This window comes from Passer montanus, unplaced genomic scaffold (assembly GCF_014805655.1).
Source record: "Passer montanus isolate IOZ18808 unplaced genomic scaffold, ASM1480565v1 scaffold22, whole genome shotgun sequence".
In the NCBI taxonomy this organism is placed as follows: Eukaryota; Metazoa; Chordata; class Aves; order Passeriformes; family Passeridae; genus Passer; species Passer montanus.
Genome location: NW_024366815.1, coordinates 4,052,975 through 4,066,790, shown reverse-complemented (window position 1 = coordinate 4,066,790; position 13,816 = coordinate 4,052,975). Strand labels below are relative to the sequence as shown.

At 38.8% G+C, this 13,816-nt stretch overlaps 1 protein-coding gene across 2 annotated transcripts in view; it reads left to right on the top strand.

The window, feature by feature from the left end:
• Positions 1-696: 696 nt before the first annotated feature.
• Positions 697-13,816, top strand: part of PLCXD3 (phosphatidylinositol specific phospholipase C X domain containing 3) — an 84,088-nt gene continuing 70,968 nt past the window's right edge. Inside the window, exon 1 of one of the 2 annotated variants that reach the window (XM_039709990.1) lies at positions 697-758. In XM_039709990.1, coding sequence (XP_039565924.1) covers positions 722-758 — 37 coding nt within the window. In that variant the 5' untranslated portion in view covers positions 697-721. Of the gene's footprint in view, positions 759-5,137; positions 5,315-13,816 lie in introns of those variants that run through there. The other variant, XM_039709989.1, reaches the window with a different exon arrangement.

Genomic DNA, 13,816 nt, shown 5'->3' with positions numbered 1-13,816 from the left:
ATTAATTTCCATACCTTGACAAATCAAAAAGTACTTTAATATCTATTTAGAAATACTATTTTGCTATTTTCTCTCCTTTCTAAGTACTGTGCATGGTAATTCTGAACTACCTCCTAAATGGTTTACACATACAAGCAGATTGCATCTTCTGTTTCTGGTGGTCCACTGTAAAATCCTGCAAGAATTATCTACTTCTGATTATCTCATCCATTTAATTCCTGCAACTTTCACTGATTTTTCTGTGTATGGACTTGTTTTTATTTACTACTATGTGACAACACAATATATAGTCAATGAAAATAAATTTTTATTTCACTTGGTTTGGTCTTGCATTTTTAACCATCTTTACCCTGCCTTGAACATTCCTAATTTGTCTGTGCTAGCGACAATGCCCAAGCAGACCTGACATAATCCAAACAATCTTCTGGAATGTTTTGTCTATTATTAATTTTTAGTGAAGATTTTAGTTAGACTGTTCACAATTTTGTATTTATGTGTTTTCTGACAAAACTAAGTAGAGTCATGGAGTATCTGACTACCTCAAAAACTTCTCATTCCTTTTTGACAGGACTGGGAAACATAGCAGAGGAGAGGTTGTTTTGGGTTGTTTTGTTTTTAGTTAAAAAAAAAAAGCTTTTTTTTTTAACTAAAAGTAGATATTTTCATGTTGATAAGGTCTTTTACAACCATGTCAGCACCGCGCTGGGAGGCTACAAGGATTATGACCAGCACTGATGCTTCCTTCTGCATTGCCTGTGGTAAGGCCACTACTAAACTATCTCATTTTGCTTTTGTTTTCAATAAAATAATAGTTTTCTACCTAGAGGATGAGCTCACATTCAAATGCTTGAATCAAGCTTTCTCTGCAAATTCCTAACCATGCCAAACTTGTCAAGTCTCAGAAACATTTATTCATGACAAAATGTTCATGAGCTTCTACAGAAACCCTTCAGACATGGTCAGGTTAGTCTAGAAATAAAAAACAATCTCTTTTTCACCCTTCCCTGCACCAAATTTGCAGACTTTCCTGTGATCTGATAGCACTGGTTCTGAGAAAATAGGGTTTTTTATGTTCTGCCACTGCTGTTCTAGATTATGCCATTGGAGCCCTTTCAGTAATGCTGACACAACCAAACTTCTTTGTTTTTAACCAGGTAAAAAAGCCAGTGGCGTGCTTTGATGCTAGGTGAGACAGCAAGATTCTACTTGACAAAGTCAAAAAAAAAACCAGACAAAACAAACCCTCTTCCAAAAACATGATAAACACTCTTCAGAAAAAGTAGCTAAGGTTAAACAGATTTCCACCTGAGGACTGGATACAAAGACTCCAATTTGCCTTTTATCCTGTTTATTTCAAGCTTCCAGAATTTGGTTAACCACAAACTGTCTTGTTATACACTTTGATTATTTAAGTTTTTGTATATTTTTGTAATGTCTTTGCTTTGGTTATAAAGGATGCAAGTAAAAAAGTATGTCTCACCTTTATATTAACCCATCATCTTCCCAGCTGACATTTGTCAGCTGCTTGGAACAAATATTGTTTCTTCTTAGATTCATTACTAGCACAAGCAAGGATGCTCCAGTTTTCTTAGTAGACAATAACGAATCAGAGTACAGAATAAACCATATTTTCTTCTGTTTGAAAATCAGAAACAGATTTATTCTTTCACATAAAATGAAGAAAATACTGTTTTCCTGTTTCTAAAAGGTTTCTGACTACTGCAAAATTTTGTAATCTGTTTTGACAGGACAAATACTGCTAAACAGAGTTTGCTTAATGAATGCAGGATGAGATTCTCAAAGTAGCCACACAAAATATAAAATGACAACAAAATACCTGCCAAAACTTCTATTCACCCATAGAGCTATTGAATAAATTATCTCATTCAGTCAATCTGCTTTGACTCGTTGAGATTTTATGTACTTGTCCCACTTGTTATACCTGTTAGCCATGAGAAGTAGCAAAATTGAGAATACTGTGGATCTACTCTCTTCCCAAGTAACAAAAATATAATTAGCAACTCAGCTGCAAGCAACTAGAAGGGCTTTCCTGCCCAAATGTTACTGATAGAGTCACGAGAGATGCAAACATGGGATAGCAGCCAGGATTTGTTCTGAAAAACTTCTAATAATAGAATTGGGTAGTAAGAACAAGGAAGAAAATAACCTCAGAAGCAGAATCCACTGAAAAAGTTCAAGTATTAAAACAATACAAATTCTTCAGCTCCAAGACTAATTTTGAATTCATTAACAATATATTTAAAGTAACTAAATAAATTTTCTATATAGTAGGATAGTCACAGAAATACAATGCCCCATTAAGTAATCTTTTCTTTACCTTTCAGAGTGGAATGTACTTTATGTAACTTACAGAAAAAGATCCTGTTAGTCCTTTGTTATTCACATGATTAAAATAGATGCCAAGGACATATGAAAAAGCAAATTATGTGATTGCTAAAATTAAAAAAGTGTAACAGTAAATGTATACTGTTAAAATGTTATTTTTTAGGAGAATAAAACCAACAGTAAGTCTTTTTTAATAGTGTAATTAGTTTTGAATGCTGAAGCATCATTCCTGTTGGCTAAATTACTCTGTTTTGCCATTCCACGGAAGCAGAGGTGTCTCTATTCATACACACTGAGAGAGAACACAGTACATGATGAACAGATAGCACAATTTCAATTTTCCACCTCTTCATGGCATCTTCAGTGAGCTCAGCATAGCTGTGAATGAAAGAGCAAAGATGGTATTTTCTTGTATCTTGATTTTAATTCTCATTTTACCTGATATTTTTAAGCTTTTAAGTTATTTCATTCCTGGAATCTACTTTCTTTAACACTTCAGACTTGTTATGTGTAAGAATTTCAATAATATAGCCAAAAATGTGATTTTTTTTTGTTTCTTACTGGGATAAATAGGGATAAAAGCTTGTATGGATAAGCTTTGATTTATGAAAAGCTTTGATTTACAGGCTATCGTTGTTTATAAATCAGTGAAAATTAGTCAAATAACAGGTTCAAACTAAACCACAATAAGCTACTCTTTAATCAAGATAAATGGTTTGCCTTTTTTATTATTAAACACCTCCCAAGCAGATACACAGACAAATGCTTTTCATACCACTGAAAAGCTAAAAAAAATACCATTTTATTTGAAGTCAAAGTTTCCAAGTCAGTTTCTTGGTTTGCTGTATAAATGTTTCTCACTTTCTGTCCCATAAAAGTCTCCTTTCCTATCCCACCTCCCTTCAAATTAAGCCTGTGATTTAAGCCTGTGATTCTCAACTTCATAGAGACCCAATGACATATTTTAAGCCTGCTATCTTAGCAGTTACTTTGCACTAGAAACAGAGGCAGACCTCTTCAAGCATGATTTGTGTGAGACGCGTTAGAGTGGGCCAGTATTCATGAAGCGGAGTATCCATGGTTTTAAAATCCAGACTATGAAGAATCTTACTCTGGATGTTAAAAAAAAAACCAAAAACAACCAAACCTTAATTACTTGCAGAAGCAAATGCCAACAGGTTTCTAGTCTGTACAGAGATGGATATTTACAGGTCTTCATCAGAGCAGAAAGAACTACTGGAAGGCAGTTTTAGACATTATTTTACATATTAATACATTTTAAAGCGATGAGTTTGGTGGTGCTCTGAGCTATCCCCAAAGCCTCAGAGACCATAAGAGATCAACAGCAGTACTAACATGTTTAATTTTTGAAAAAGATGTATACTTCAGTTTTCTCTTAGAAAAGGTAGGCCACATAGTGAAATGGATGAAAGTTCATCAGCAATTTTCCAGGTGACCAGTGCAATTAATGAACAATTTTGCCCCTTAAATAAAAAATCTGATTTGATTTAATCATATTGATAGAACCATTAATTGCACCTTTCTGCAATGCTCTTTAAAAATCTTGAAATTTTTACTAAAGTTTCGTCCATTCTTTGAAGATGATGTAATGTAACATCTTCCACCTTTATGTAATACCTTCCATGTTTTAGTGAGGTTTTTGTCTTCATATCCAGAATGTGGATTTGTCTTTTTTTTCATGCTTGCTAGTACCAGGGATTTTGGAAGGGGCAGATTAGCATCTTCATATACAGGATGCAGGACTGCAAAAACTTGACAGGCCTTGGTGGCTGTTTGCTTTCTCCTCCCCCCTTTTTATGTATTGTTCAAATCAGACTCAACATCTCCCCCAAGGTCAACCATATGATCACATTTCCCTAGTCAAACCCTTCCTCAAGAGCTATTTCTATTGCAAAAAGTGAGTCAGCAAACTTTCCTTTATTTAAATACCTCAGAAATAGTCACTCACTTTTCATGAAATTGTGGCCAAAGGATGAGTTTCTCATGATACTTGCTCTGGAAACTTTAGACAGAAAGAGAAGGGAGGGATATTATTAGTTGTTCCCTGAAGTTTTATTTTCAAACCCAGCTGTTATAGAAGGGTTTGAGTAAGAACACAAGCTGCAGAACCAGAGCTGCCTCTCATAAGAATTCAAAGTGGACTGATAAAGTGAACCTGCCTCAATCATTACTCTCTCTAGGCACTGTTTTTGACAGCTCCACCATATGAACTTCTACACATATATAAACAGCTTTCACAAAAATGGGTAATGCTGAAGGTGAAAAGGCCACTGCTTGTTCTAACAGTTCAAAATGGCTCACAGAGCTTTATAAGGTTCATTCATTCATCCATCCCGAGGCAGCCAAGCAAATGCTTCCTTACTGGCAACGCTAAGATGTTTCTCCAAAGACAGGCTAGAGATGATAATAAAAGATATTACCATGGATCATGCTCAAAGAAGATTAAAAAATTATTGCCAAAAAATTAGATCTTCGCAGCATGCTCAACTAGGGTGCACCGATTTATTTTTTTTTTTTCGTGTGAACAACCCATTGCAACAGGAGACGTTCGTATCAGGGGCAGATGAGCCGGCCGGGAGCCGACTGCCAGGGATGTCGGGTCCCGGCGCGGGGCATTCAGCCGAACCATCGCCAAGGTCAGGGAGGTTCTGCTGAGGCCCAGGGCCACCAGCCGCCCGCCGGGGCCCCGAGCGCCATCCCAGGCGCAGCCGCCCGGCCGGCGGCACCCCGCGCTCCCGGGGCGGGCTCTGCCGGCCGCTCCCGGGCTGTGGCGGTGGCGGTGGCCGTGGCCGGGACTGGGCGAGTTGGAGCGAGCGGCGGCGGCGGTACGGCTGCGGCGGCAGCATGGCTTCGTCGCAGGGGAAGAACGAGCTGCTCTTCGCCGACTGGATGGCAGCGCTGCCCGGCAGCCTCCACAGCACCCCGCTCACCAACCTGGCCATCCCCGGTGGGTGCTCCCGGCTGCCCGCCCCTTCGCCGGGAAGGCGAAGCGCTCGGCGCGGTTCAGCGCTCCCCGCCGCTGGGGAGGCGGCCGTGCCGCCGCGGGGCTCCGCGGAGATCCCTCACCGCGCTGCCGCGGGGCTCCGCGCCCGTCCCTTGCCGCGCTGCCTCGCTCTGCCCGCGCCGGTGGGTGGGAGCGAGCGGGGCAGGCGCGGGCAGAGGCGCGGCGGGACGCGGCTCCGGCGGCCCCGCGCTGTCAGCGGCCGTGGGGCGGCGGGTGCGGAGTGCGTGGCTCTACCTGGTGTCGGGGAGGGAAGGGAGCCTGTTCCTCTACCGCCGGACTGGAGTGACAGCCCGAGCAGTAAATCTCTTCTAGGACCTAAATGCCACATACTGCCCCTTTTCCCGTAAACTTGTGCGGCGAGGTCGGTCGGAGCGGGGACGGACGCAGGGCTGCGGCTGCGGGAGGGGAGGCAGGCTGCGGCAGTGTGCGGCTTCATGTCATGTCGCTGTCAGAAAAGGCTCGATCTCAACACAATTTTAAATAAGATGAGGGATGACAGGTGACGGTGTTTTGACTACGAACTCTTTCCTGTCCTGCCTCAGTATTTTTTTTTTTTTGGTAAGATATTAAGTATGATTGTAGACTTAGGCAAAATACATGTTCAAATGCAAACCAGTAGTTGTTTCAGATGATCTCGGGTTTGAAGGAACACGTCAAGGTTTTGCAAGACCTCTTTACCAGCATCCTTCCTCTCTAAGGTGTCTAACTGGAATGAGGTTTTAGAGATGCTGAAGCTCTAATGTCTTTTAAGCTTCTTATGAGAAACGTTCACTTCTTGCAAGTTTTGTGTAGTAGGTGCTGTGTTACACCAGTGTTTATAGTACTAAAGATACTTTAGGACAATGTAATAGCAGCTGATATTTGCAATTATGTGTTTTCTATAGTTTCATTTAGACACAGGTGTGCCCTTCTAAAGTTGTCTTTTAGTTTCTTATGGTTTACACAAGCTATATCTAGCATTTTACTTGCTGCACTGAGTGTTGCTGTGGGTTGAGTATATCTTGTATAAAATTGTGTCCCTCTAAGGCATGGGAACCCAGCATCTGCAATTGTTCCATCAAATTCTGTTGGAGCCGTAAAGATCTTCCAGTGTAAAAACTTTTCATTAACCCCCAAACTGTGGAACACTCTTATGGAATATTGGCATGATGAGAAATTATTCTCTTTTGGATGCATGGTGGTTTTTCAGGTTAAACATATTGTTTTAGAGACTTTTTCCTGGTTTGAGGAGATATGATGAAACTTAAGTTGCTTCCAGATGCAAAAAATTGCCTTTGTTATGCATCACCATGAAGTGACTTCCTTTACTGAAAGAAGCATCATGAGGCTGTTACTGGTACATCTATCTCAGCAAGATCTCTGTTACTTTCTTACAGCCTCTTTCTAAAAACTGTCCACAGTTTTTCGAAGTGGACATTTCTCAGAGCTTTGGCACTAATAATATAAGCTTTCACACCTTGTTAATATGTTTAAATTAAAAACAAGCAAACAAACCGATTTATGGTGGGCTGTGCTGGTTAATCCCAATATAGCATTTAGCAGTGGGCAGTTATGCAGGCTCAAAGTGCAGAGACTGAGCTCTTACACTGGCAGAACTATTTTGTTCATGTAACAGCAATGCACACAGACTTGCTTTTTTTTGTGAAATTAGCAGAAAAACTTAAACTATTTGAGTGACATAGTGTTAAGACCTTTGAAATTTGTCCTTCTGTTAGTGTAAATTGACACCGACCTCTTATCTGCCTGTCTCACTTTTAAAATGCCAGGTTTGGCAAATAGAGTCCTATGGGGAGGGTGGCAATATAGTTCATGTAAATTTGTCAGCTAGGGAGCATGGCACACAGACTATAGGTATCAATGTAGCTTAAGCACTATCTTTTAACAGTAGCTTTATTATTACATTCAACATACAATGTAGATATGCACAATATTAAGGAAAAGGGCTAACATGGGATTGGTTTCATCCTTTAAGAAGAAATAGCCTTTCAGACATTCATAGTATTTATATAAATGTTTTCTCCCATATGTCTACAGCTGAGCATTAATAACGTGTGCATAATAGCTGTTAGCATATAACTAGTATTCAAGTAGTTAATGCAAGGAATGTGTGTAATCCAAACCTTCATGTGTCAAGGTAGTGTTAAGTTGTGAATTTTTCACTGTTTTTGAAGTAAGTGTTTAAGAGCTAAAGTTTTCATAGCATTTTATTTACATTGTCTTTTTTTTTCTCCCTACCAGAAGAAGTTAGCAGCACTTTTTTTTTTCTTTTTTTCTTTTTTTTTTTTCCCAGCAGGATTTAAACTTCCCTTGCACAGTAGGAATTCTGATTTTGACATTATTTCAGCTGGATGAAATTCATTTCTGGAGCCAGAGTCCAACAATGCTAATGTTGAAGAAAACAAACTATTAGCTTGAAAATGTTAGAATGAATTTTCCATTACAAAGGGTGTTCCACTGTATTAGGGAGGAAGTGTTGTTTTAGAAATCATCAGTACATTTCTCATTGTCTCCAAGGAATGCTTGGAACTGAGGTGATACACTCAGTTGTCTTTGCACAGACATGCATGTATCACATTAGCTGTTGCAAAGAGAAGCACAAGTCCCATAATACTCTGTCATGATTGTTTTTAAACTGTATTGTTGAAGGAATTTTTGTTCATAATATGTTTAAAAATATTGCTCACACTCTTTTATTGCTCAGTTGCTAAGCTTATGCAGGTACAAATTTATACTATTTACCACCCTTTACATTTTTGTAAATAACAAATCTTTGCTGGATTTTTCTAGTATTTCAGTAAGTTCTTCTACTCATTTCATTCTCTGCAGTTCAAGCTAGCTCCTTTTGTTTTCCCAACTGCAGGAAACCTCAAGATTAGACAGAAATTTCTAATATAGCTTGTGCCAGCTTTGTCTGTCAGAAACTTTTCTATTTTAATTTCTTCCACATACGAGGATGATGCATTTTCTATGAGGTTTCATCTTTATTTGAGCTGACTATGTCAGTGTTCTCTTATGCTGCAAGTGGCAGATTTTCCTCAAGTGATAATGATAGCAAATAACAGTATACACTCTTTGGAAATAAAATGATCTGTTAGTTTCCAGAAAATGCCACACAAATTTAATCTTCTATTGCTATGACAATTAGAATAATGAAAGGATGTATTCTTAGGACTTTGGGTCAAGGTGTACGTCTTCTACTGCTTGCAGACTGCCTCTTGTGTTAAAGGATATGCCTGGCTAAACTTTCAACAGATTGTCTGAGAAAAAGGTGGAGGACTGTGGATTCTGGTCTTTGAGGGAAGGGTATCTTTCAGTAATAGACAAAATGTGACTTTTTCAGTGCCTGTGCCTCTTTGACCAGGATAAGAAATAGGTTTTTGGAGGCACTGCATGTTTACAGGACTGAAATCTTCATGCTCCCAAGCTGAGGCTGAAAGGTGAGCTATGGAAAGCCTGTGTATTCTGCTCTGTCAATGCACCTTCCTTAATCTGAGCTGATCATCAGTTACATGCAGTGCAGTAAATAGACATCAGTAGGCAGCATTTCCTTATGAATTGTTCCACTTACTGATCAATAAACTTTGTCACTGACAGTCTTTAAATATGTGTCTAGTTTAATATCAGAGTCTTTATACAAATAATTTGTGCAATCATTGTTGCGTTTTCCCCTGGTGCTAATATTTCAAGACTCTGAGAAATCCATAAGAATAATTTGTGATTGAAAAGAGTATTTTCTTCCATAAGTAACTCATCCCTCCAACTGCTACTAGCCCAGGATTCTGCCCTATGAGCAGTCATGATGCATGCTGGGGCCATGTCTGTGTGGATAAAATCTTCTGAATTAATTTAAGACCCAGAATATCTCTTGACTGCATAACTTTCTGGAGCTGTGATTTTTCAGGATTTTGTTTCTGATTTCCTTGTGTAGATGAAACCTCTGACCTCAGCATGTGTTCTTGTTACTCAAAGATGCAATGTGAACAGTACAATTCTTGTGAAAAGTATTTTCCCAGGACCTCATTGGCTTCTGTGGTTTTTCACATGGGATATTTTTTTATTTTATTTTGACATATAAATTTCTTTGTCCATCAATTGGAAAGCAATTGCTAGACACAGCAGAGCTAGCTTGGCTCACCTCAAATAAGAAGCAAGTTGTCAGGTGAAATTTTTTAGTACTACCCATCTTTAGAAAAAGGCTCTGAGACTTGAAATTTCTATATCTCACTATCATCATACTTTGCAAAGAAATAGCAAGACATCATAGGGAGTTGTTTTACAAAGAGGAGGATGTGTGGAAGTGTCAAATGTCAAAGATGTATTGGGATATTGAAGATGGTATGCGGAGACTTGGGAGAAGAAAGTTAGTGCCACTGGAATATTTTAGCCTTTTTTGTGAATGATAGCACTGCTGTGTTAATGTAAAAGCTCTGTTTCAAATATTTTAACTTCCATTGTAATAGCTTCCAAATGTTCAAGTGATATTTTGTTTCTTGGACAGACATTCCCTATTCTCAGCCCCCTGTGGAAATTCTTTCATCTTAAAAAAGGCTAGAACTTTTTCCTTTTGGTTTTGTAGACACACAGCATTTTCACTGTTTAAATGTGATTAGGAAACTCTTTAAATTTGATCTTGAATAGCCAATGATTTGGATTTAGCTTAAGGGTGAAGGGTGAATGTCTTTGAGATGCAGGATCTGTTTCACCCTTGTCTGTCTGCTCTCAGTCAGCAGAATACCTCTGCTTCACTTGCCTGGTCCAATTCTGTACAAAATTAGCTTTGCCTAGAACTGTAAACTGATGATGCAGGTAAACTTATGATTAAAACTGTAATGTGAAGTCACCCATTAGCTTTTGACATGTATATGTACCTGGGAGAGTTCTTTCTTTTCTGCTGTGCCTTGCACTCCATTTTCAGTGGTTTTCTACCAGAAGTAAGTATCTTATGCTTTATTTTTTTTCTGATCAGAAAATGAGCAAATATCCTTATAACTTTTCTTTATGATAGCTCTTTTTTAATTTGTTGATGATCTTTTTACATCAATCACTTTTATCCACAAAACAGTTTCTCACTGGCCTTGCATGTGCTAATGTGTCATTCCCAACTGTTTCAGAAATATTTCTGTGTGATACAGTTTCCTGTGGCATTCACCATTAATTTCTCCTGCTGTGACATGTTTCCAGCACATACAAAATAAAGCTGTTTGTTTACTCACACTGCCGTAAAAATCAAACAGTTCAAACCCTTCGGTTACTTGCCCATCTGCTACCAGAGGTAATTCGAAACTGCCTTTGCTTGGTTTCCCAACAGGGGCTGTTTATTAATCCAGCAATCTCTGTCCACTGTGTCTCCTGCGGCTCAGTTCCAGCAGAACTGCCTTCTCCAACCTGCCTCACATCCTGCTACCGTGACAGGTGTGGCAGAGGGAACAGCTTTGTTGCCATCTGGAATTATTTCTGTCTTTCCAACTCAATGAACTGCTGGGGTTTTTAATCTCTTGTCTGAAAATTTCTTGACTGCTCTGTGTATCCAAATTGCCCTTACCTTCTGACAGTCTTTAACTTTGTGTTTGATGTGTGTTTTATGTTTGGTAATTTCCTGTAGTTCTTGTTATACTGCAACTTGAACTCTTGTTTTTCATGCAAAATGGATCTTGCTTTGAAGATGCTCAACTGTGACACGCTCTCAACTGTGTAAGTAGTTTAAAATGCAGATCCTAGGTAGACAAAGTTTTGCAGACTGTAACTTTGAACCCCCTAAGAGTGCTGTGCAATCTCTTCTACTGTTCTGCATAGATATAATAATTAAAATGCTCACTACTTTTTAGAAATTAATTTTATATAATTTATAAATAGCATTCAGATTTTGTAGACAGATTTGTGTTTGACTGTTCTTCTCTTCAAAGAGCAGCCAGTTCCAGGGAGAATAACTTTAATTTCCATCTTTTCCTTTCTTCAAAGTAGGTTCAAATTATAGGTGCTTAATTTCTGAACAGATCTCCTTGTGCAGCCCCTACAGTATAGCCCTTGGACACTACAAACAAAAAAAATATAATTGGGAAGAAATGTGGTTCAAAATCTGAAGGTTTGGATTTTAATCTAAATTTTTGCAAAGTTGATGTTTTTTTCATTTAACCTACTGTAGCAAACCTTGGTTTAATCTTTTCCATTACTTTGAGCAGCTATATAGTGTCAGCTAACAGTGATACATAAAGGCTAAAATGTATAATTTCATTTTAGAAAGCCCAGGTTTCTATTTTTCTGTCTATTTTAACACCATCTCAGTTTTCACCATAATCTAATTTAAAACCAATTGCTAAGACAGTTTTCAGATGCTTTGCCGTATTTTGAAATGGTGTCTCTCTTCATATTAAAAACAGTTAAACTTTGGCTCATCCAATCTCTTAACTGGTTAGCTCACATACCTCATGATTTAATACTTAGTGTTTCAACTGTGAAAATAAAATGTTGCAGAATATTGAAAAAATATAGAGGATGTAAAGAAGAAATGTATTTCCTTTGTTTTGGTTCCAGGCTCTGCTCCCTTCTGTATATGTCACTTAGGATGTTTCAGATGATTGGAGATACATGACATGTGCTGCTGCCATCAAGGCAAAAACCCATCCATGAAGTCTACAGCATTATGAGTTTTGCTTGTAATTAAAAAAAGCCAGGATAAAGGGCACTGAACTAATCAAGCCTTTAATAAATTCTGTAGCAAAATTTTTAACAGAACAAACTCCAGTGAGATGAATAGTATACTTCATGCTTTACATTGTTGTCATGCTGTCATCCATAGTAGCTTTGTGTTTGCATAGAAATTTTTTTTTAATCCTATTAAACACTTGGCTTTCATGTATACATTAGCAGCCATGCATCTTGGTTTTATAATTATCAAAGGTTGCTAAACTGGGATTTAAGTGAGAGTAAGAAAAATGTAGAAAATATGAGCTACATGTAGTACTGTGCAATCAAATTGATACTTTAGAGCCTCAAAGGTTTGTTAGCTTTGCTAAATCCTGCTGTAATCTCAAGGAGACCACGGATATGGAGGCTGGCCTTGCTCTTAGGAGGAGAGCTGTCTTAGGAAGTCTGCTTAGTGGGTTATGGAAAATTTCACTGAACCCTAGGCTGCGCTTTGGAAGAAAAGGTGTTTGTTTTATACTGCAAAGCTCACAAAGGCTTTTGGTGGAGTGCTGCTTTCCATCCGTTGTGCATGCTACCCAAAAGTTGCTTTGTCAATGGGGAAGTTTGAGCAGGTTCTCATTCTAGGTGCTAGCTCAGGAATCCCAAGAGATTTGCTATATTAGGATTAATCTTCTTTCTTTCTGTTGAAACTCTCAAATTTTGTGAGACTGTTCTAATTGTGTAGATCATGTTCATGAATACTGTATCAGAAGCCATGCAAGCTGGGGTAGTGTTTTCTATTTCACCTGTGAGGATGCATATTCCCATCATGTGATCAAAAATGGGAGACACTTGGATGGGTTCCCTTGGACTTGAAGTGCTGGCATCTCCAAAGGGGCTCATCTGTGTGTGGTGGGCAGATCAGGATATCACTTTGAAGATGCTGCAGGAGGCAGTTGCCAATTACTTTTTCCATTGCTGGAAAGCAGTGAAGATTGTGTTGGCACTCTGCATGGCATGATGGTTGGAGTAATTCATTCAGGGGTAGACAAGCTAGATGAAGCTGGTTTTGGACAGAAATTCCCAGGTTAACTAGGCCACAGAAAACGGGAAGGTATTAATTGGTAGAGGCAAAGATCTAGCTTGGACACTGAGTAGCAGATTCTGTCTTCGTCTGTATTCATCTGTATTCTCATTGCACTAAAAAAAAAATCACTTTTAAGGGGTTGCATCCGTTTTGGGTTTTTTTTTTGGTATATATTTTGTTATGTTTAAATTCAGCACACTTAGACCATGTGAATCCAAACCTGGAATTGTTTATTTTGGGCCATGTCTGTGTGTTAGTTTGTTTGGTTTGTTTTGTTTTTAATGCTTTAACTTTTCCTCCACCTTGTACAGTTATCTCACCATTTCCATGGTTGAAGTGGAACTTTGCCAGTGGTATGGAAATACTCAGTTTTGATGAACTTTAATCTGCAAAGCATTGCTCAGTTGGAGTTCTGCCTTCCTCTGCTTCTGGTGCAAAATTGACAGCCATTCTTCTTTCAAATAGGAGAGATCACCTCAAAACAGGTGCTGTCCAGGATGGGAATGGGGAACACATGTCTAGACATGCCTCAAGGCTTATCTAGGAGTGCAGGCTCTTGCTGTGAGTGGGAGCTGGACTCATGCCGCTAGCCAAGTGTTATTTAGTGCATTTGCCGAGTGAGTGTTTTGAGAAACACTTTATAAGTTGACAATACATAAGGAGAAAACAAGCCAGCTTTAGTAATTTTCAGATGTAGCTGTATAATAGGGGAAACAAGCCAAGGGACGCTGTGA